At 41.0% G+C, this 24,186-nt stretch overlaps 1 protein-coding gene across 10 annotated transcripts in view; it reads right to left on the bottom strand.

Annotated features, from left to right (window-relative positions):
• Positions 1–24,186, bottom strand: part of MCTP2 (multiple C2 and transmembrane domain containing 2) — a 237,680-nt gene that overhangs the window by 113,801 nt on the left and 99,693 nt on the right. For 9 of the 10 annotated variants that reach the window (XR_006603939.1, XM_045070813.1, XM_045070814.1 and 6 more), the window contains 4 exons: positions 15,680–15,844; positions 13,296–13,426; positions 2,415–2,601; positions 12–105 (listed from right to left, as the gene is read on the bottom strand). Coding sequence is in view for 9 of the 10 variants with exons in the window: in XM_045070813.1 (XP_044926748.1) it covers positions 12–105; positions 2,415–2,601; positions 13,296–13,426; positions 15,680–15,844 (577 nt within the window). In the remaining variant the exon portion in view is untranslated. Of the gene's footprint in view, positions 1–11; positions 106–2,414; positions 2,602–13,295; positions 13,427–15,679; positions 17,195–24,186 lie in introns of those variants that run through there. The other variant, XM_045070821.1, reaches the window with a different exon arrangement.

The raw sequence follows: 24,186 nt of genomic DNA, 5'->3' as shown, positions 1-24,186 counted from the left end.
GATGTCTGTACCTGAGAAATCTGCTGCTAGGAGATCTACTGCCTTTAAAACCTTCACTTGTAAAATGCCGACATCCTTCATATCTTTCAGAGAATTCTGGAAGCACTGAGGAGGGAAGAAAAGTAGATCAGACATGAAAAGAGCTTTCTAATATACTATTTAATGCCGTAAAGTCCTACAGGAAGTACATCAGGCTTTATCATCATCTTTCTCATGCAAAGCTTAGAAAAGTTCCAGAGTACACTGTATCAGCCAATGGGACAGTTAGGCATTCACAACAAGCAGATGTGAAAAGTGACTGAGAATTGAGGACAGCATCAAACAACTACAAAGCACACAGGATCTACCTTTAACACTGCCCCCTGGTGACAGCACAGCTACCCCATGGGTAAAATGTATGTGGAGCTCCATTCATTTTCTTCTCCCCTTTTTTTCTCTTGCATGAAGCTTTTAAATCACTCAAAGAGGCAACACTATTTTGGCTTCATTGGTACCAACTTTATGGAGACTAGAGCGCTTAACTTGGACCCTTCGCAGATACTTATTACCACTGTAAAGAGTAAGGATGGAAATACAGGGCATTTCTGGTCCACGTTTTAGCTGGCTCATTAAATTAGAGACTGAGCATCTAGTATCATCCTGTATCCACATTTTTTTTTCAGTTTGCATGAGCCAATGATTGAATGTATCTACTGATAATTCTTAAGCATGCAGAACAATAGTTCGCTGTGTATATACATTGAATCCTTCAGAAATGGTGCATGAAAGAGACAAGCAGATAAACTATTTCGCATGCCTCTAGGACACATCTGCTGAAAAGATTCTGCTTTCAAACTTTTGGATATCTTATTTCCGCTAACATCGGATAACTAAGAACCTGTGATAAGCAGGCCTTGGGGATTTATGGGAAGACAGTAAAATCCTTGTTCTTTAGGCATTTCAGGATACAATAATAATAACTTACTAATAGTTCAGGTTTAACTAACTTCATATGCACCATTACTAGGCAGCTTTGAAAGTTGTTTCTGCTATGTATTTTCAACCTAACAAACAAAGCAAAACAAAATGAAAACGAAAACAAAAAGAACTTACACTCATCTGAAAACATCTGAAATAAAATACTTGAATAGTTTAAATGTGGAAATGCCTTCAAGATGATCTATTCTTACAAGCTGAAAAACAAGAGGTCTAAAACTTGTGTTTTATGACGGGGCATTCTTTTCCTCTAACATGCTGGCCAGCTCTCTAGCTGAAAAAAACAAAACAAAACACTTCATATTTTGATTGGCCTCTTCAAACCTGTTTTCCCTGAGTACTCCTCACATCCCAAGGCATGATTCAAAGCAGTCATTATGAACTTTTCTAAAATCACCTTAGAAGTACAGGTTACCCCTCGTGAATTCGGTAAATTTTGCAATTTGTCCCTGGGAAAGTTTGGGGGAGAAGTTTTAAGGTTTATCATCAAATTTTTATTTGCTTTACTGCAGTCATCGGAGAAGATATTAATAGTGGATTTTGTAGAAACTCCTTTAGAACCTGCCAACCACGGCACACAGAGTCTGTGTTGACAATAAGACATGTGGCTAGGTTTTTGTACTCCCGCAGATAAAGAATTATTCAATTAATCAATACGTCTCACGGTGAAGGATTTGGGAGGCACTAAAGTTTATGCTGAGAATAATATTCCCATTAAATAGGGATTCATCTTTGCTTCATTTTCGGGCCGCTTTCTAAAATGTGTCTTTCATGTGTGGCGATAAAATAAATGTATTGATTTACAAAGAAGGCGGGATAAAAACAGAATGCAAATAAAGGCACCCAGAAGGCCAGAGTACAAAAAAATAAATGAAGATCACGAAGCCATTTGATTTAAAAATGCTGAGTGGACTTTTAACCGTATTGCCACTACTTAGGCAAAAATCAGGAGCTGCCTTTATTATCCGGTCGTACAGAACAGCTCTGCAGGCCTGTCCAGAGCTTTGCTTTGCTCTACAAGACAGAGGCACATTTTCACTTGATCCTGAGAGGTTCTGGAAAGGTAGCTCTGACACTGCAAATATTACAGCTAATTAAAAAAAAAAAAAAAAGAAGAACTTTGGTGAACTTGTATTAAAATTTCTATATGCAGACATGGGGATATGTATTGCCTCCTCGTGCATTTCCATTTTCTCCCAAGAGTTTCTAAAAGCTAACAATTCAGAATACCGTTCGGGGCTTTGAAAATCGCCAGCTCCAATCTACTTCCACCTTCTCGCTAATGCATTAACCTTTGGATCTGATGTCTTGTTTTAGGAGACAGGCTGTGAAACTCGGGCCAAGGATCTCTTTTCAGGCAGTTTTCTTTAACTTGCAGACTTTGTTTCAACTCAAAAATGGAGGTGGCAGGGAGCGGCATAACAAGGCCAAACACTCACGTATCGCTGGGCAATCTGCTTTCTCTCGCCGGGGTCTGCCAAGGGGCAAACGCACAGATCTGAGACCGAGACTCCGGCACAGGGAGTAAGTGTGATCAACATCAGGAGAGCCCCCAGGCAGCTCTCCAGCGGCAGCTCCAAGCAGTTAGCTTGCTTGAGAGGGAGGGCCGAGATATCCACTTTGCACCTGGAAAAGTTGGAGGAATCAGAAAGAAAAGGGATTAACTCATGGCCTTTCTGGACCTCCAAAGAACCCAAGTTATATCCCCTTATCCCCCAAACCTCACTCTGTCTCAGCATGGGTTTCTTGCACAGTGAAGGTGGCGGGGTCTTCCCCCACTGTCCAGCTCTTAATTCTCCCTCCCGGCCTAACACACTCTAAGATTAAGGAGACTAAGAGGTCAAGAGACCAAAGGCAGCACGAGGGGATGGTAAGTGCAAAGAGAAAAGTCAGATCTTTGCCCCATGAGGTCCTCAGAAAGGCGGTGAGCTCAAGAAATAGGGAGGAACAAGCTCCAAGTTCAAGCTTTATGGATTAGGGCTCTGTAGGGCTTCTCTGTATCGTGTCTTTCGCCAGCAAAGAGAATAAAGGGTCACAGTTCAAAAGGGAGAGAAAAGACAAGAGAAATTCAAGCGTCAAAGGGTTCCTGGGAGAAACTATTTTCTTCCGGATTAATGCCAACTGGTGGTGCGTTTTTTATTTAAAGCAACGTGTTAAGGTGTTTTCCTAATAGGCTCGGTTCCACAGGGCTTCCCCAGGTGCACTGATGTGGACAAATGGAGCGTGAAGTGCACGTGACAGATCCCATTCCAGCAACACGGCCAGGGAAAGGCTTCACCCATCTGCTGTAAACGGCGTGTTTTCCGTCTCGCAACAGCCAATGTTCTGGGGATGCCGAAAACCTCAAACACATTTATATATGGAAACAAACACCAAAAAGGAGGGCTGAGGTGCTAAGCCATTTATTTGTTTCAACACTGAAAACTCTGGGTTTGCCTGGACCACACCTGCTTAGTGTACGCACAGGTGGGTGGAAAAGGTAGGGTCGAGTCGGGGGAGGGAGGTGGGCAGTGGTGGGGTTCCCAGCTGTAAGACGCGTGTGTGCATGTGCCCATGTGGAACTCCTATTTTCCCCCCATAGTTATTGAAAGAGATGAATAATCAAGACTTTAGAAAGGAAGCACCTTCTCTCCCGATGTGGGAAAAGGATGGATTCTTACCCTAAATCTTCAGTGGATTCTGTATGTTTGCAGATCATTAAAAATAGGTAATCTTACCTAACATAGAAAGCAATGGCCATTTTGAGTCACGTGATACCTAATGAGTTCCAGTTTCACACATTCAAAAACCTTGCAATCCCTTCGCAATTAAAGAAAAAAAATCTGTAATACTAAAATTCTATACCACTTTTTACTACAGAATAAAAAAAATGTATTTTAATACTGATATGTACCTATAAAATTAAATACGTGTGGGTATTGATTTTATTACCAAAAGTGATTCCAGTTAGAAGAGGTAGCAATTAGAGCTTTTCCATGTAATAAATTCATCAAGAATTTCTACCAGAGACACATCCAACAAAAAACAAAACAAAACAAAACAAAACTCTTTAAATAATCCTCTGTGTCTTGAATCAAAACATTTGTGTGTGTGTGTATAGCAATAAAGACCCTTTTAAAGTTTGCTACCATGAAAATAGGGGTTACTAAATATTTTTATTTCATAAGCACGTATGTAAGTGAGGAATTAATTTTGCTTATAAAGAAAGAAATGTCATGTGCTTTAAGCCATTTCTACAAAACTAAATACCCATAAATTCTTAATAGAACAGTAGCACATCTGCTTTGGAACACTTTGCTAAGCATTATTTTACATTGTTACATACACTTTGATTGAACAAAGCTCTTCACAGAAAGATAAATGATGTAACTTTGTAAGAATTTTTTTTCTGGTGGTCACACTCATTAGTCCAAATTAGCAATAACCTATTTATGGCACAATCATGTCAATGTCATTAGGAGGAGGCAATTTATTTTCATCCTTCGACGACCACGTCTCTGTTGTAGTGGTGGTTTCCCTTGTTTTTTTTTTTTTGAAGAGCCAGAAGTGACTTGGAGGCAAGAGACAAATAATGTTTGGGAATTAAAAAGGATGCCTACAGTAAGTTTTTCTTGGATGAATCAAAATGAACCTTGCGTTAATTCTAAAAAGTCATCCAAAAAGGCTGTGAGCAGTATTAGCATTTTTAGCATAACTATGCACACAGTGCCTGTGTGAAGGCAGAACTCCTAGGAAGAGAGCAGCTTCCTATTTCCAACAAAAGTTGAATCACAGACCAGACAAAATGCAAAGTAACCACTGGGTTTGGTCTTAGAAATTACACATTTCCACAAACTTGTTTGTCATGTCCCTCCCCTGTGAAACTTTTGCATCGCTCCCATTTCTAAAGTCTATGTGGATGGACAGGAAAAGAGCCCTGCCTGTTTGAGATAAAACAATCCCCACAAACAACAGACTGGGGATTTCTGCACAAGCTTACTGGGTTCTACATGATCAGTTAACTGAAGAGTGGATTCAGTCAAATATTTTTACTTCCATAGTGACTTGAAAGAACAAATTAAACTGGTAGATAGACTGCCATCATGTCAATCATAATTAAACAGTGATCCTTTTGCACATGGGTTATGACCCAGTCTCCTAGGGTACCTGCTCCATTATGCGAATTGGTATCTTAAGAATTAAGGACTGATTTACAGCTACCCCCTGCCTAGGGTGAACAACTAGCTGCCCTCTAAAGATGTTGTCTTTTGTTTTGTTTTGTTTTGATTTGGTTTGGTTTTTTTGTAGGATCAATATGGAATGTAGGACTTGAATTTACAACTGTGAGATTAATGGTCACAGGCTCTACTGACTAAGCCAGCCAGGTGCCCCAACTAGGGATGCCTTTCTATAAACTTTCTACAATTGAACTACCCTCTGCCTCTGTTCTACCCATCTGGCATCTGCATTTACATCCACATTCTTGAAGAAAGGAAGAAAGCTGGAAGAAAGAAGAAATTAATTCCCTACAAGAATTTCCTCTAGGCCTCCCATGTTACTCTAGTTCAGCCTCAGTCCACATTGTTCCAGCTCATCCTCATGTCTCAAGGAGAACCAGAAGCTCTGGAGGTTAGCCAGAGGCTGGAAGAATTATTTATATTAACTCTAAGCGAGGAAGAGGTACTGCATTATCAGCAAGAGCAGAAAGGAAAAAATTTAAGAGGATTTGTCTCATGCAAACTGGTGCAGCCACTGTGGAAAACAGTGTAGCGTTTCCTCAGAAAGTTAAAAATTGAACTCCCTTATGATCTAGCAATTGCATCACCGAGTATTTACCCAAAGAATACAAGAACGCGAATTCTGAAGGGATACACGCACCCCTGTGCTTATAGCAGCATTGTTTACAATAGCCAAGATAGGGAAGCAGCCCAAGCATCCATCGACTGATGAACAGAAAAAGATGATGTGGTGTAAACATGCAACGGAATATTACTCAGCCAGAAAGAAATGCAATCTTGTCACTTGCATGACAAGGATGTGGCTACACAGTATAAGGCTAAGTGACAGAAGTCAGTCAGTGAAAGACAAATATTATATGACTTCACTCATATGTGGGATTTAAGAAACAAAACAACCAACCAAAGGAAAAAAAGAGAGATAAATCAAGAAACAGATCTTAACTGTAGAGAACACACTGCTGGTTACCAGAGAGGAAGTGAATGGGGGAGGGGAGAAACAGGAGATGGGGATGAGGGAAGGTACCTGTGACGAACACAGGATGACCTATGAAAGGGTTGAAGGACCATATTGTACACCTAACACGACTATAGCACTGTATATCAACTCACTGGAATTAAAATAAAAACTTAAGAAAATAAAAAAAAATTAAAAATACAAAAGATGGGTCTTTCCGAATTTCTGATGTCAGCACCATAATACCCACCAAACCTCCTGAAGAAAGGTTAAGTATTGCGTGAACAAAACATCTTCTATTTATTTTTTTTGAGGTTCAAGTAAAGATAAGTACTCTAAAGTCTAAAATCTTTCAGACAAAAGAGATAATCTGAAATTCATCCATCGAAGACATTTTTAGACAGAAATTTGGAAAAGAGAATTTAGGTTGTTTCTACCATTTTCTAAAGGGTGTCAGATTCCACCCTGAGAAAATACCAAATGAGTTAGTTGGTCTCCTAATTCTCTCTTGGTGCTACTGAACCACTACAGAATCTGTTGCATCCTCTAAATTTCATCCCAAACTCTACACAAATGGCAACCTTTTAGAAGCATTTATGAAAGCTGAGCTTACTACTGTATATGCAAATTTTCACTGAAAAATAAACTCAGTTTTCGGGTATATGGTCTAAATGGCTCTCATAATTAATTTTTCAATTATCACATCAATTAATAAATAAATAATAGGCACTTAAATTATTTTTTCTACGAAGGGCCATAAAGCAAATACTTAAAGTTGATGGGCCATGCGGTCTCTGTTGCAACTACTCAAGTCCCCTTGTAGCATGAAATAGGACATGTAAACAAATGAACAAGGCTGCTATCCAATAAAACTTTATTCAAAAATAGGCAGCCAACTGGACTTGGGCCATGGGCCCTAGTTGTCTAACCCCTGATCTTAGACATCTTCATAATTTGGTCATCGTAAATTACATCCATGCTAGTATTTTAAAAATTTAAAAGGTTGGTTGCTGACAACACAAACACATTGACAAAGGCATCAGGGAAACTGACCTAAAACATAATTTTGAAAGCCTAACTTTTTAAATTCCTTTTTATTTAAGAAATCCCTACACCCCACATGGGTTGTGAACTCATGACATCAAGATCAAGAGCCATATGCTCTTCCAACTGAGCCAGCCAGGCGCCCCTAAAGCATAACTTTTAACTCACCATAATTCTAGAAACTCTGGCCAACGTATCCAATGATGGACTGAATAAAAACCGTTAAAGCAATAAAACTTATAAACCTGCTCTTCTTTCTTTGGGGAACCATGTGGAAAACACACAATGTTCACACACATGTGATTAATGAGCCTTACCAAATTCGGTCTGTTCCTGTGGCTTCATGTGTGACTTCACACACAACAGAAGTGGCTATGTTTGGACAGTCATTCAGAAGGTGCTACATGCTGGCTCTTAGATCACCAGGAAATTCTCTTTCCAAAATCTGATCTTAATATATTCGGTCTACAAGAGCCCCACTACTGTAACATCCTTTATACCATGGAAACAAAATAACAGGCCCCCCCTGTATTGGGGTCTAGAGAGGAGCCAGCATTGTTTCTTTGCAGGAGATGAAATTGGATGGCTTTGTGACCTCACTCCTGCTGTGCTCTTGGGTCTCATCTCACAACACCGCCCGCCCTTCTCATTCCTTGCCAGCTTCTCAGAATGCCTTCTCGCTCCTGTCTTGAACTTTGCCCGTGGTGTTCCATCTTTCCGAAAGTTCTTCCTCCAATATCCTTGCAGGCTAACCCATCCATCTCTACAGGCTTCAGATTAGACCTCTGAGCTTCCAGGAAGCTGCTCTCTCCCGCCTTCGCCCCCAAGCTGCTGCCTGCCTCCACGTAGCAGCCCCAAACTTCTTAGTGTCTGAGGACAGCGTCCATCCACTACCATTTTCCACGGAATCCCAGCGACTGTTACAGGCTATCCTGTACAGGACGTGTTCTCTATTTCTTGAACAGAGTGAACAAACAAGTGAGTAAAGGGCAGTGACATAATGAAGTTCAAAGTCAAGAACTCCAAATGACAGAGGCAAATGTTTTTTGTTAACCAACTAAATACTGTGTACTCTCTAATTCTTCCCCTACATAGGAAAGGCATGGAAATAAATAAATAAACATATATATTATATATATATATATATTATATATATATGCCTTCCAGATTGAAAAGTCCACAGTTCTCTTTACCTGAAGAAGACAAGGACTTACTATTTTTCCCCTAGCCTACAGGCAGTGAATGTGCTGATTTAGCATTGTTTCTGACCTCCTGTTCTTGTCTTTCTCCATTAATCCTGCTGCATTTTATAGTGGTTTTTTTTTTTTTTTTTTTTAAAGATTTTATTTATTTATTTGACAGAGAGAGATCACAAGTAGGCAGAGAGGCAGGCAGAGAGAGAGGAGGAAGCAGGCTCCCTGCTGAGCAGAGAGCCCGATGCGGGGCTCGATCCCAGGACCCTGAGATCATGACCTGAGCCGAAGGTAGCGGCTTAACCCACTGAGCCACCCAGGCGCCCCAATCCTGCTGCATTTTAATGTTTTAATTCAACACGTAATTTTGCCGTATCAGTCACCCGGGTAAACCTGCTCAAGTTTCCCTTGCCATGATAGCTTTTAACCTCTTATTCATTACCATAATTCCCTGTTTTATATTACAGACTGGCCAGCTTTTAACTTAAATGCAAGGGGCAGAAAAGAGTACTGTAGTTTGAAAAGCTGTAAATCTCAGAGGCGAAGGAAGGGGGTGAACAGGAAGAAAACGGTGAACGTGTCAAGCCAGGCTGTAAAAACAGATCGACGGCATGTGGTGTAATTTGTCCAGAGAAATCTCCCAGCCCCACTTCTCCACCACATCAGAGTCGCTAAGAAACTTGGAGGACGTCAGAGCCATTTTCCAAGGCACCATGTGGGACTGAAGGTTGACTCTGAGGCAGTCCAGTTAAAACGGACTCGAACTTTCTCGTTCTTGACTTTTCACAACTAAAGCCTAGAATATTCTGTAACAAGTTAATCTCTAAAATCACCTTGAAATGCAAAATAGGCTTTAAGAAAACAATATAACTGTTTTGAAGTGGCCCAGGTTTACAATGGGATAATCTGTATTTACACTCTTGCCCCTTTGTTTAAAAGTTTTACTCTCTGAACCACAGATGGACTTTAATTTTTTAATGTTTTAATTAAAACATTTTAAATTAAATATTTTAAAAAGTTGTGGTGTTTTTTTTAGTAATTTTTTTGTTTTGATTTGGTTTTGCTCATGAATAAATTAGAGTTCGTAGGCACTATGGTCCCAGGGGACACTGGATCTGGGGACCCACGCTGACGTCCTAGGGAATACCTTGTGGGCTCAGTGGAAGACTGAAGGGGAACCATGACAAGGTTTCAGAAAGCTCCATGTGACTCAGGAGAGCCCGGAGAAGGCTGGCCATTAGGGAGGCCCATGTCTGAACCATCACCAAGCGAGCCCCCCACTAGTGTTAATGCTGCTGCTCAATCCTTCAGTCAAAAAATGTCCTTTGCAGCATGTCCTTGAAGATACTCACTGCCAACTTCTGCAAAAAATTTTTTTAAATGTCTATACTGTTTTGGAAAAAAAATAGATACTATACACACACACACACACACACACATACATATATATATATATACTGAATTTTACTAGCCATATTTCTTTTTCTTGAATTGCATAATTTTAGTTGCAGTTGTTGTGGGGCTCTCTAGTTATCATACAGAAAAATCTCAAAATTAATAGTAATAATAATATCTAATTATATATATACTATATATAATTAGATATATACTACAATAATAGTAAAGATAATAATACTAAAATAGTAATAATAATAGTAATAATAATAATAGTATAATAATAATAATAATAATAGTAATAATAATATAATAGTAATAACATTTAAGTGCTGAAAAGAGACCAAGGTACTGCAGAGACACTGTTGCTGACCGGATCCCACTGCCCGGAAAGAAAGCCCAACCTCACAAGCAAATTCACTGCCTGGGGTCACATAGCTAACAAACTCTGAATCTGCAACTCCAAGCTGGTGCTCCTTTTGCTCACATCAAGCTGCCTGCAAAGGGAAGCTTCACTGATGAGAATTTCCTCAGAGAGGCCATGGAGGGCTTTAAATGACTAGCTTCAAGGTGTTCTCCAAAAACAAAATATGCAATGTGTCTTAAGAGACAGTTATGACTCCTTCACACTGTCAAAGAGTTTCCTTGTGCAAGAAGGTATTTCCTAACCACGGGGAGAGAAAATAACCAAGCCTTAAAATTAAAACAAAGACAATGAATGAGAAGAAAACAAGTGAGAAGAGTGGGAAGGGACCGTAGGTAACAGGTCTGTGATAGCGTATGGTGATGCTACACCATCTTTACGATTCTGTATGTTAAGGTAGGTCTCATCCCACTGAAGGTAATGCTGGGTTTAGCCAGCTCCCAAGAGATGCTTTTTTTATCTTTTGTACCTCAGGAGAGGAAAAAGGAAGAGGATACCAAAAAGATCCTTTAAAATCCATGAAGAGGAAGGACATCATGACCCCTAAGACAGGTACATGTCTAAGTTACAAACAGGAAATAACTAAAATAAATGAACAACTCCCATGACAACACAGGGGACAAAAGGGGCATCTTAAATTATTTTCTGTGGCTGTGAAAACACTGAATGCTCATCTGGAAAAGCATTTCCTATGAAGGAAACGGGACAGCACAGTGATGTGTGAAACGAGAAGGGCACATTCTCTGTACCTCCTAAAATAACACATTGGCCATTCATCACTGGAAGCCCAAATCCCCACCCCTCAGATAACGCTTTGGGACACAGAGTTCTCTGCATTCGCGCCTTTACACAACTCATCCTTGGCTGCGTGGGCTGGCGTAAGGTTTCTGATCCCCCTGAAATGGGTGTTGGCAGGGCGCTGGTATGTCACAGCGGTGACAGGTGTCAGAGGTCTCGGGAAATGTCTGAAGTATCTCAGTTACCCTGTGTAGGCACAGGAAGGAGAGATGAGACCTAAAGTCATTTGCCAGGCATATCTGCAAGGGGACGAGGGGACAACCTCCTGCGGGATCTGGAGGGTGTCACATGGCCCCGTCTGCTATCCCAAAGCACCAACCTGGCCCAAAAGGGTTGTTGATGATGAAGCAATGACGGCCAGCTGCAGGATAAGCACAGCACTGGGGACGAGAAGGCTACACAAAGCGATACAACCAGGGCTATGCCCCATGGAGGCTTAAGAGCCAAGGTCTTGACTGGTAACGTGCTGTTCCCAAGGGGGTGTATGGATATGTGTGATGGAATGCGGATGTGTCGTGTGTATGTTTTCCACACACTAACTGGGGAAAGGAACAGGTATCAGCTGGGTAAGAGCCAGATTTACTAGACATCCTGCAACACGCCAGACAGTCCCATGGAACATGGGCCTCCACTGAGAAACATGGCAGGAATGTTCCATGGGTACCAAACTCTCAACCCAGCTATCTCAGGAGAGCTGCTGGCAAGGGATGATGGGTGAAGATGACAAGAAGAGCTGACAGTCTGTGTGCCAGATGCTGTGCTCAGTATTTATGCTCAGAAAAAGCAGTGCACGAGGGACTGGTGGGTTAGCTGGGTCTCACCCCCATTTCTGCCAGTAAGTTCCCTGCTGATGGAAAAACATTCACTGCTCAGGCCTCTGCATTCCCTCATCAGTGAATGGATGGGGTTCTGTTGGAGGAGTCATTTTCCATCTTTAGCTTTAGGCAATAAGACTGTCCTCAATTAGAATCCCAATTTAGAAGAGAGGTAAAAGTTGAGATTCTCTGGCCTTAGGATAGAGGTTTTAGCAGGACCTACCTCCCCCCCATTCTATAAGGGGTGAGCCCCAGGCATCTCTCTGAACGCAAGGTTCCAGAAACCTTGGTTTAGAAAAGATGACAAACATCTGTTGAGAGCCCTTTGAATGCTTATATCCTAGATTTAAGATTTGGGTACAAATCATATGTACACAGGATGAAAAAAGGCAGTGACGTGATGGAAAGAAATTGGTCTTAGAAAACACAGAATCCTAGCCTTGGCACTCACTGCTCTGAAGTCCATGCATGGCCAAGTCATTTGTAAGCCTCTTGCACTCTTACTCCCTCTTCCACAGAACAGGAATAATGCTGCTAATCTGCAGGGCTCCTTGAAAGATCAGAGATGATCTTTCCACCTGCATTTCCATGGTACTTCCCAAGGGCCAGCCATGGTGTGGGCGCAATCTCACTGTATCGTACTGCTATGAAAAGGATGCTATAACATTCAAGATACTGCTCGTTATGCATAGGTGAGCTCCTCAGTTAAGCGGGGAAGGTGCAGAGGAAAGAAAGTAGATCTCGCCTCAACAGATTTCATTATGGTTTGCCCCAAAACTCACCAAGGACACTGAAAATTTCCCCCATCGTTTTGAGACAACTAGCTTCACTTCTTGTTAAATTATATGGTATTTTACTAAGTAGCAAAATCAAAATTGTAGGGTACACTGGAAATTTACACAGCTGATTACTAAACAATGCAGGAGTCACAGGTGCCGAAGCCCAGGACACAGTCCAAAACCTGCCAGTAACTTTTCACTCCCCCCAAAGTCAACTGCTAAACAGCCCCCTGTTGATCAAAAGCCTTATTGATAATATAAACAATTAACACATATTTTGTAGGTTATCTGCATCCTCACAATAAAGTTAGTGAGGGAAAAGAAAATGTTACTTTGTAAAAAATCATAAGGAAGAGAAAATATATTTACAGTATTTATTGGGGAAAAAGAAAATTGTGTGCAAGTGGACCCAGGCATAAACAATTCCCAAAGAGCCTGAGAAGGCGCAATAACTTTTTTTTAGAGAATTCCTGACACATACTATTTTCTTCTGTTTTAATTGATATGAAATGACACTGACCAGTTAAAACAAAACAAGATTTTCCCCCAGGTTAGGGTCCAGCTTCCTTATGGCTGCTGGGGTGGGGATGTCAGGTTTTACTCTAAGGCCAAACAGATCACAACTTTCTCTCTGAGCAGCCCCATGCGGACACAAGCCCTACACACGTCTCCCCCGAGTTAGAAAGCAGAGCCGACTCACGTGCCCAGACGCTCCTCGTGCTTTCTGCTGTCTTTTCCCCACACTTCAATGTCCAAAATGCCCATCCTGTCAGAGAAGTAGTGAAAGTCAAACTGTTCCCGCCACTGCGGATTTGCACTCTTACACAGTGTCTAGAAAACATGCAGTTATAATATTTATTTTCTTAAAATGCCATTCATCACGACAGAAGCTACATACATTCATTTCATGTCTACCGGGCAGGAGATGGGGTCGGTGTGCCCCTCCCTCACAAAGTTAAACTTTCCGTTTTGGAACGAAACGTTGAGGTTTCGGGAATTGGCAAACCATCGCTCCCCGTTTAGCTCACTTCAAGTATTTATCGAGCCCGTTAGCAAGAGTGACCCCACCAGAATTACCCCACAAGGAACCATAAATTACAGAGATATTATAGACATATTAAACATATCTCAATAGACAGTTACAGTAGTTCTCTCACAAAACATACTCCTCATTGGTTAATCGAATGCAAGTAAGTAACAATTTTATTAGCACATCCATTCAGTGCTGGCGTAAGAAGTCCATAATTTAGGAGGCTGAGGTGTTCATTGCATTGGTCTGATGCATTGCGTGAGAAACCTGTCCCTGAGCCATTGCTGCCTGGTTTTAAATCTGAGTTTACTGAGTCCAGACACTTGAGCGAGAGAAAGACAAAGAAGCCCCAGGATGGCCACACCAAAAAAGTTAACAGCCTGGTCTGAAAACTACACAAGGGTTTCTGTATTCTCCCGGTGACTGTGAACTGCTTATGGGTTTGATACCCTGGCAGCATTTTTTTTTAATTTTATTATTATTATTATTATTATTTTTTGCTTTTGTTTCACTGACCCACAGACTGAATTTGTTAATAAAACGGAGCAAGAATGCTGGGCACGGATTATCAGAAGAACTGAGTCAACTGTTAATCCAAGCACCAAACTGTTTCTGCAAGGGAAAACGGGGCCAACTCAGACGTCGGCTGTAGCCAACCTCAAGTAAGATCTTTTAAGCTCTTTCTCACATTGAGCTTAATATATCAGATCACAGAATTTAGAAACCACAGGAAAAAAAAATATTTGACCACAAATTAAATGTGATATTCCCCAAGGGGGTACTGGAGCAAATACTGGACTTGTTCTGCACTTCACCTTAGTCCAAAGGGCTAAGTGTACTTAGAGATGAATAATTTTTCTGTAAATCCTTAGCCTGACCCTGGCTGGCTAAAGGAATCTTAGTGGAGAGATGTGTTCACTCTGGATACATTCACTGTCAGGTACAGCCTGAAACTACCTGATTAAAATAATCATCTGCCTCATTCTGCTGTAACTCACCCAGAATTTTTTTTAACATTTCTCAAAACTGATGCTCTAGTGTGAGCTTCAATTCTTCACTCTTTGTGGCGGAGTAAGTGATGTTTAATGTTTGATTTTGCACTGAAGAGCATGCAGCAGAAACAATCTTTTGCTCTCCAAATCATTTCCCAACTACATCTGTCTGCATGTGTTATGTTCTTTACACTGGAAGCCCAAATTATAAATATCCTGGGGTCTATTTTCAAAATCTTCCACCAGTGCTTTCTTTTTTTGCTTGTTTGTTTTTGATTTTTGGTTTTTCAGGGTTTTTTTTTTTTTTTTCCTATGTGGCTTTGGGCAAGTGACTTAACTTTCTGGTACCCTCGTTCCCCCAACCCATAAAAACCTAGGAAATATTCCTGTCTGACAGTTATGCAAAACGAATTCATTAACATGGTTTGGAGACTACGGTTTTTGAAATAAAAACCACACCAAATTACTAAGATTAAAAATTAAGTTGAATTTGTTTCAGGAGAGTAAGATGATTGAGTTCTAAAGGCAGCTAAAAATATCATTACTTTTGTTCAAAACAAATCACTAATACTTCAGTTTAAAAAAAAGATACAGTAACCAGCATCAAATATCCATTTTGGTGTTAATACTAACAAGTAAGAGAAAGCAAAGAGTATATGATTTTAAAAATATTTTTCATTATCTCAAGTGTTTTCACCCAAATATATTTCATGATTTTATTTTTGTAGGATTTTGAAAATATTTAGTTATCCCTTTCCTGCAATCTTTGAAATGTTTGCTTATTTTCAAAACGAAAATAAATCATGCAACCAAATCTGTTATTTAATAAATTTTCTCTACTCCAGTTACTATATTAAAATAAATTATGCTAAGCAACCCAATAGGTATATTAATTGACTACAGCTCTATAATTCTTCTGTTGTCTGGAATGCTCCTAATTAAGTTACGAGGGCTAAAACTAAATTTCCCCTCTTCTTGTGAAATTCAAAGTGAAAAACATTTTTTTTTCAGTTCCTTTATTATGAAAGGTCTTGTACTTCTTAAGCAATTGACAGAACTTACCTTACTTTTATACCTCTGATCTCCCAGTTTTAACTGGACAAACATCTCTGTCATGCTTCCTCCTGCGACATCCTTCCCTTCCAACAACGTTATACTTATAATCCCATTCCAGAGTTGGTTCTTTCTCAGGGACTCTGAGAGCCGCAGGTTACGTATCAAAGAGGACTAAAGCAGAGAAGGAAGATGACATATAAACTTGCTGATAATTCTTGAGTGTGACTTTGGTGATCACAGGAATTCCAGCTTTCAGTATGGGATTAGGAATAGCACTCCCTGACTGGTCAAAGTGTTACGAGTCTTCATTGATTTTGCAAACCTGCAAGCACCGTTATGTGATTTCCTTCTCGAGCCCTGGACTTGTAACAATACAGTGAAGGATGATTGGGAGCAACACTGGGCTTGGCGCTGGCCTCTACTCCCACCCAGATGTGCTCCTGGGGAGGAATCGGGGCCTTCTGCTATTTTAATTGTAGGAAGGGAGGAAAAGCATTCTGGGAATCAGAGAAGAGAAGAGCAAGGCACTGCTTGCAAGGAAATAAAATTCCTGCGGGTACTTAGAAATAATGGTTTTGAATTTATCCTTCACACTTGAATCTGTCCACACTTCCCCGTATTCCTTAGGCTACTACTAAAAAGCCCGGCACCACCGTGAGATTCACAACTCCTGATCCTGCTGCAATCAGCTAACCAGGCAAATGAGCTCTGCAGATCTGCAGGGAGGGGAAAGACATAGAAAACACTTAGCACGGTGCCTGGGATCCAGTAGAGATTCAGTAACTGTTAACTTATTTTTTTTCCTTTTCTAAATTATATTACTCATGCACATTCACATACCCCTTAAACAATATAGAAAAAAGCAAACATTGCCTATTATTAAATTATAAAGAGGACAAGCACACTTTGTTTATTTTTAATTTCCATTATGTAAATTTTCAAACATACACAAAGGCAGAGAGAATGGTATATAAATCTCTACGTACTTATTTATCTGATTCAACATTTTTGCCAATCTGACTTCATGTATCCCTTCCCTCATTCTCTCTGGCTGAAATATTTGAAAGCAAAAATCCATATTTGTTTTTCCATAAGCACCACGCCATGATCACACTCCACAAAAGTAATCATAATTCCCTTACTGTCGTGAAATACCCAGCACCCATGCACATGTCCCTGAAGGTCTCAACCATGTCTTTTTTACGGTGAGTTTGCCAGAATGAGGATCCCCGCACGCTCCGCACATGGCATTATTTGGCGGAGTTCATTTATGTTTGCCGCTTGATACGTGAAATGGTACGAGCACAGACCGCTTTATTTGAAGGAGAAATAAATGGACTGAAGAATGTAAATGGCATCAAGTATCACAGGAAAGCAATGGATTTCTAACACTATATATTCATTCCCTGTCATCTGCTCAATATATCTTCGAGATCATTCAGACACCAATTTGCTTGGACACCAGTTAGTCACAATTTATCACAACAAATGGTATGTCAGTATCATATTAATTATATCCCAGCTTACCTCATCCAACACGTCACTCCACCACTTTTAAAAAATGATACAGCAGGGCCACCCCAACCATTTGGCGGGTCCTTTTGTGACTACCTTTAAACAAAACACATTCAAGGAAATCTACACTCTCAAACTTCACAACTGTGTTGCTTTTCTCTTAAGATGCAGGCACAGGCACGCACGTGTGCGTGCACACACACACACACACACACACAACACACACGAGTTTTGGAGGTGCTGAGACAGAACTGGGATTTTCAAAAGGAAAAAAAAAAAAAATCCCTGTCCTTGGGAGAACATGGACGATCTTTTCTTAACTTCTGTTTCCAGTTCGGTTGTACATAGAATATATTCACTAACAAATCTTTATAAAATAATTAAAGTTAAGCAATTTTACAGTTACTAAAAAGACAGCATATAAATAGACACATATGTGAACAGATAAGCATATGCGTTTGTAACTCTGAATGTGGCCATATACAGCTGGATACGTTGAATATATTTTATACCTTATTAAGTACCTGGGCTGAAAAATCTCTATCTTTAAAAGGAATATGAGGTTTTGATTCGTATATCCTGCTACAATTCTCTTTTTTAAATTTTTTTTCTTCTGAAAGTTTGACTTGCCAACCAAGAAGCTAAACCATGACCTGTCCCATGGCCATGCTTCAAAGCTCCGACAGATATATTCCTCCCTAAACACTGCAACTATTTCAAAATCCTTTTTATAAAGAAGGGAGTAATGTCCACATGGGATCAAAGGGCATCCTACAGTCTGGCAACTGCCTAAGAAAAATGGCACTGCTTCCATGAAATATGCCCTAAAATAATTTTGTGGCTCGGTATGTCCTAATTTCAAATTGGATGTTTATCTTGGAAAGGCTTCTATCTAACTTGTCCATAAAACAGCCCCACTTAGCTCTATGAGCTCTGTGAAAATGGAATCCAAAGCTGGTTATTAAGGGGGCCGAGAGATAGGTTCCATATGGCAGAACAGCATGGGAGGGCAAGGCAAAGGCCTACATCAGGCGCGGCTTGGCTGGAGCTCCTGATCTATCCACGGACACTCGTTGCATTACACCATAACATCTGGATTATTGCTTGTAATGTCCCTGGGAAATATCCACTTTCCATCAAAGCCTTTATCTATCTCAGTCGGACTTTGAACATTTTAGTATTTAACGCAGTCATGTTTGATGTGACGGACTTGGTCTTTGCCGTCCAAGATTTTTTCCCCCCCTTACTAAAGGCAGGGTAGGAAAAGTGAACTATTTATTGCAGAGTTCCCAGATAGAAAAAGAACTCAAGGACTTTATCCTCCTCACACTACCCTCGACCTTTCTGCAAAAGCCACTACAAGGTTATGTCCAAATGAAGTTTTGTCTACGAGCAATGTATTTGGGGGGTGGGGGTGTTTTAAAGAAGTGTCTTAATTACTTTAACATGTATTTGTCTTCAGCCTTGAGACAAGCGATGAGCCTTAAGCAAGGAGCCGTTGGGGTAAGGGCGAGCATGGTAAGAGCCCATCCTCTGTGTGCTCTGATGCAGACCTGGGCTCCCCAAGTCTTTTGTGCTCTTCAAACAATCCCTGTCTCCCCACAATAAATCCACTCCCCTGCACTCACTCAGCTAACTCCATAGTTCAGGTTTTCACGTCTGTGCCTGAGCCTATAAGTGAAATTTGTCATCTTAATGCAGCCTGGAATGTGAAAGGAGAGAAGGAAATGACCCATCAAAGGAGAAGCCCACCCCACCTGCGCTGAAACAGACACCAGTAGATAGAGCAAAGTTTCTGGGTCCTGACCCTAATTTCTCAGCCAACATAAAGGATAAAATATAGTACATCAGGGTTTTGTTATTTTTCTCCTTCCTCCCTAAGGATCGGAACACTTCACTGTTTCTATGTTGCTTCATTCATAGGCGCTCGCTCTTCCTCAGCCCCCACCCCAGCAAACCCACACCCTTCCTCTGAACAGAAATCGTGACTTCCACCCAAAACTCACACTTTCGTTATGACCAGTGAATACGAGGTACAATATTTAACTTAGTGACATCCTGACTTTCACGGGGCACCTGGATGGTTCAGATGGTTCAGACCATGACCTGACCTCTCGGCGCAGGTCATGGTCTGATCTCTGGGTTGTGGGATCTAGTCCCACGTGAGGTTCCACGCTCAGCAGGGAGCCATTTGTCTGCTTGAGATTCTCTCTCTCCCTCTCCCGCAGCCTCTCCTCCCCTCACGCACCCTCTCTCTCTTTCTCTCTCAAATAAATATATCTTTAAAAAAAAAAAGAAAGAAAGAAAGAAACATGGACTTTCAGAAAAATGAAAAGCTTCAGGCACAATTTACTTCTGAGTCATGACAATCCCAGGGACAAGGAAGGGTTAAAAAAAGGGAGCAAAGGTGAAGGGAAGCGCTGCGGAGAAACGTCACAAGTTTGTGATCTGGGCACAGGCTCGGAAAACAGTGAACGACTATCATTCCTGGGATATACAAAACTGATTATGTCTTGGCCACATGCATTTCTGGAGGATTTCGGCCAAGTGGTGTACTGGGGAGATGGTGATGTGGATCCCAGCCTCTTGGCAGGACTGCAGAAGAAAGCCCAGAAATGACAGGCATGTCAGCAAGGTACATCCTCTCTGTTGTGGGCCAGGAAGGATGGCAGAAGGGTTAGGAGTAAAAAAGACATCTTGAAAGGAGTAGCATGCGGTCTAGCATCCAACCAGGAACTGGGGCCACAGCCTGTAATCGCCAAAAGCAACGTGACCACGGTCTATGCCAAAGTCTGGAACAGACCACGCCGACCAACACCACAGGACAGGTATCCAAAGCACCCCCTTGGGTGGGACAAAATACCAACCAAATTTTAAAAGATAGGAACAAAAAAGAGGGGCAGCGGGAAAATATGTGTACAACATCCTCCTAGGAAGGCATACCTAACTAGGTGCCGAATACCGTGGGGGTTCTTTTTCTATGATCTCAGTTACAAAAGTATAAAAATAGGTGTCCTAACGCCACTAATGTGTCCTATTTTGAGTCTCATTAGTTCCTTTTCCTAAGTCATTGTGAGAAAAGAGGTGTCCGTGGAAACAAATGCATGGGAAAAAAATTAACTAACTTTGTAAGCTAAGTGAACAATAAAACAAGATTCAACTCTGTTGGCATTGCTTAGAGAAGCTAAGGGAGAACATTCAGTCTGTAAGAGGTTTCCCTGAAATAGCCCTTCCAAGCTTTTTTTTTTTTCCCCACATGTAAAACAACTGCTCATTGTCAACAGCTTTTATAACATGACATGAGAAGATCCATACATTTGTGCAACAGACTCCCAAAGAAGCTCCTCTTGGCAGCTTCCTACATCAGCCGAAGAGGATCCTGTAGGCATAAATTCTCTTAGAACCACACAAAAAAATCTCTGCGTCAGGACATAAAGAAAGCCTTTTAAATTTCCCACAAGGACATGGACATGGACCATGAGATTTATACTTGTACATGAGAACTAGATTATAGACCCAAGGATAATGAATAACTTGCAGGTTGTACAGATACATCAGCTAGAAAAGCCTTCCATGAAATTTAACATTTTTTTCATTTTGCACTCCAAAATAAAAAAATAAAGATTTTGAAAAAATATGATACACTCTATAAATACCCACTTCTCAGGGATTAGGACCAGGAAAATGCTTCTCACACATTTCCTACCCTTAAAAACGAAAATGAAAAAAAGAAAGAAAAAGAAAAAGAAAAGAAGGCCACCTGATAGGGTGAACAAAATTTTCTTGTTCACCCTAACCCCTGGGAAGTTCAACATTAAATACTATGCACGTATGTAGTAACATGAAGTTTGCAGTATTTCTGGATTCCCTTTTGTGTTCCCCATTTCTATGTGTCTCCTTCAGGTACAGTACTTCAAGGGCATCCCTATCCAGGATCCGCCATACCTCCCTCTACAGCAAAGCAAGCAAGGCATTCACTCTTAGGCTTCTGCAATGGCAGGGCTGGCCCCTGAGTATCTTTGGGCGTTTTGCATGCTGGGAACTGCACTCACTTCACACTAATTCCAGCCCTACCTAAGACTTGGCAGCTTTGTCTTGTGGCTTCTAGCTTTGTCTCCTCCTCTTCCTAACACCCCACGTCACACCCAAGTCCACCCCAGTGGTTCTCAAACTTGAACGTGCTTCAGAATCCCCTGCAAGGCTTGCTGGAAGATTGTGGGGTCCATCCGTAGAGTGTCTGATTCAAGAGGTCCGCAATGTTGGGAGGGTGAAGTGGGCCACAAATTCACATTTCTAACAATATCTAGGGGATGCTGGTGCTGCTGGTCCTAGGGGCTCTACTTTGAAAACCCAATTGGTTGAAGCTTGATAATAAATGCTTTGGAAGCCCTGGGGATGGGCCACATTATTTTATATGGTCGTATCTCAATTTACTTCTTCCTCCCTCTCATTTGCGAAGATTCACTGCAGTCCTTCTCTGTCCCCAGCATTCAGCCCACCTGCAAGACTGGTATACAGTCTAACCACGGCCTCTGAATACCCCTACCTCCCTACAGTCTTGTCTCCTGCTGACTCAGCAATCACACGGCCAAGTCCATGTCATCTTTGAATCCTCAGGACAGCATTCCAGCTATCCTAGTGTGTGTGCAGTGACAGGGTTTGGGCCGAAGTTGACTCTTATGTCACTAAGAGGAGACATTTTGGTGAGAAGCTTAGGTAGGCAGCAGCTCTGTTTCTCTGGTCCGGATCACACATGTGATTAGAGAGAGCTAACAGATTCACAGCCTTACCTGAGCATGACTGAGGTCCCCAGAAATGAGGACAGGCCCTAGAGGTCTTTCTACCCAGAGAGATAGTTATATGGATTTATAGAATGCCTTTCAGATGTCAGACAGAAACAGAGGGACAGATGGACCAAAGGAATAAAACAGAAGGAAAACAGAGAGGGTATGACCTAAATTCATGAAGAATCCTTATCCTGGGACTCATGAATCTTACAAAATAATGGCAATTTTAAAAGTATCCCAAAAATCCAGGGTGCCTGGGTGGCTCAGTGAGTTAAGGCCTGTGCCTTTGGTGCTGGGATCAAGCCCCGAATTGGGCTCTCAGCTCAGCAGGGAGCCTGCTTCTCTTCCTCTCTGTCTCTGCCTGCCTCTCGGCCTACTTGTGATCTCTGTCTGTCAAAAAAATAAATAAAATATAATAAAATATTTAAATATAATATTTTTTTTAAAAAAGTATCCCAAAAAGCCAATAACAAAGCCCCTTTAGGTTGCACCAGAATCCAAAGGGAAAAGAGAACCACAACGGATACTGAAAATAGAGGGGATATAATGCAAACACCTGCTTTCCCAGGTATAGGACGCCTGGGAGACCAAACAGACATGGCTAAGAAAACCTAAGTAGGCAACAGAAGGAAGCTCTCCCCAACACTCTGGGGCTGGAAAGGGGGGAGGACAAATTTTCCCTGCCAATGTCTAGAGAATAAATATTCAGGCTTCAGGCTGTTAAGTCTCTGCCCCAACTACAGCACTCCACTGCTGCCAAGTAGAGACAATGCTTACACGGATGGGTACAGCTCTATTGCAACATGACTTGCAAACGCAGACCTAGGGCTGGATTTGTGCCCTTAGGCCGAGGTTCTGCAAGCCCTGGGTAGTGAGGCAGGAAAAGTCAATACTAGGGTCAAGCTCACCTGGTAGAAGCTGAAACCATGGCAGGTCTAAGAGAAAAGGCAAAATACGGTCCATGTCCAGACACCACATGAAACAGAGGGAAAAACAGAAACACCCTGGAAATTCTCCTACTTGGTAGTATCTTAACAATTCTCTCATGGTATAAAGTCAGCTGGAGGCCACCTGACAGGTGAACCTAGAAAACATATCCTGTGGTTATCAGCCTCTGTAATAACAGAGAAGAACAAAGCTACAAGAATATGAAGCTGAACAGCCCAAAGACGGGCACCACTAGTGAACTAATTTCATACATAAAAGTGGTGTAGGTCAGGTCTCTTACTTCGGATTACTGGTATACCAAGTATAAACCAATAGTCAAAAGATGGGTTATGTAAAAAAATCAAGATTTATTCTAGGAAAGGGGAATTGTGGTTGGCCACAGGACCAGCAAAGGCCCAAAGAAAGCACAGGGAGAGGGTGTGGGTGTGGGTGCTGTGCATGGATTTCTGAATACAGTCAGTGATTTCTCAGTTCCATCTTTTATCATTATGGGGTTTTTTTTTTTCCTCCATTAAACTATCTGATATTAGAGGAGTCACTGTTGTTAATTTTCTATGTGTCACATGTGTTAGAAAGAGAGTAAGATTTGGAAACAGATCTCTTCACAGAAAAGATTATAAATATCTAAATATCTAAAATATCTGTTTATCTAAAAAAAATAAATATCTATTTAATAAAATAAATATCTACTTATCTAAATAAATATCTAAAAAGAGCTAGTTAAATGATTCAGGCCCCCGTTAAATCAGATTCTCAATTCTCATGTTAAACAGAGGTAAACAGAGGCTCTGGGTGAAACCAAAACCTACTTTGTTAAAGGCAATCTCTTCGTATTTACTACATTATGGTTAAGGTCAATAGAGTAAGGAAACACTTTAGAAGAGAGGATGCCATTCTGGGCCCCTTTGGATGGTGCAAAATTATAAACTTGTGGGGTTTAAGAGGGAATTACCTAAATAAAATTAAGCCATTAAAAGACTAAGATTGAGGTGAAAAAGTCAATGGCATTTTATAGAGAATAATTACTTAGGACTAGTAAAATTTTAGATACTCAAAGCATAGTAATCTCTATGTCAAATTTCTGTTGCCTCATTTTTAAATATAATATGGAAATCTTAAAAAAAAAAAAAAAAAAGAAGCTTACAGTTTAAAAAATACCAAGACAGGTTGATTGGGCTATTTTAACTACTTTTACAGAGGGTTAATCATCGTGCCTACAGATTTTCCATGGCAATCATTTTCATAAGTCAGATTAGAAGCTCC

This window comes from Mustela putorius, unplaced genomic scaffold, assembly GCF_011764305.1.
Source record: "Mustela putorius furo isolate JIRA1106 unplaced genomic scaffold, ASM1176430v1.1 tig00003972_pilon_pilon_pilon, whole genome shotgun sequence".
Taxonomy (NCBI): Eukaryota; Metazoa; Chordata; class Mammalia; order Carnivora; family Mustelidae; genus Mustela; species Mustela putorius.
The sequence above is the reverse complement of the archived record's forward strand: the minus strand, read 5'-3'. Positions and strand labels throughout refer to the sequence as shown.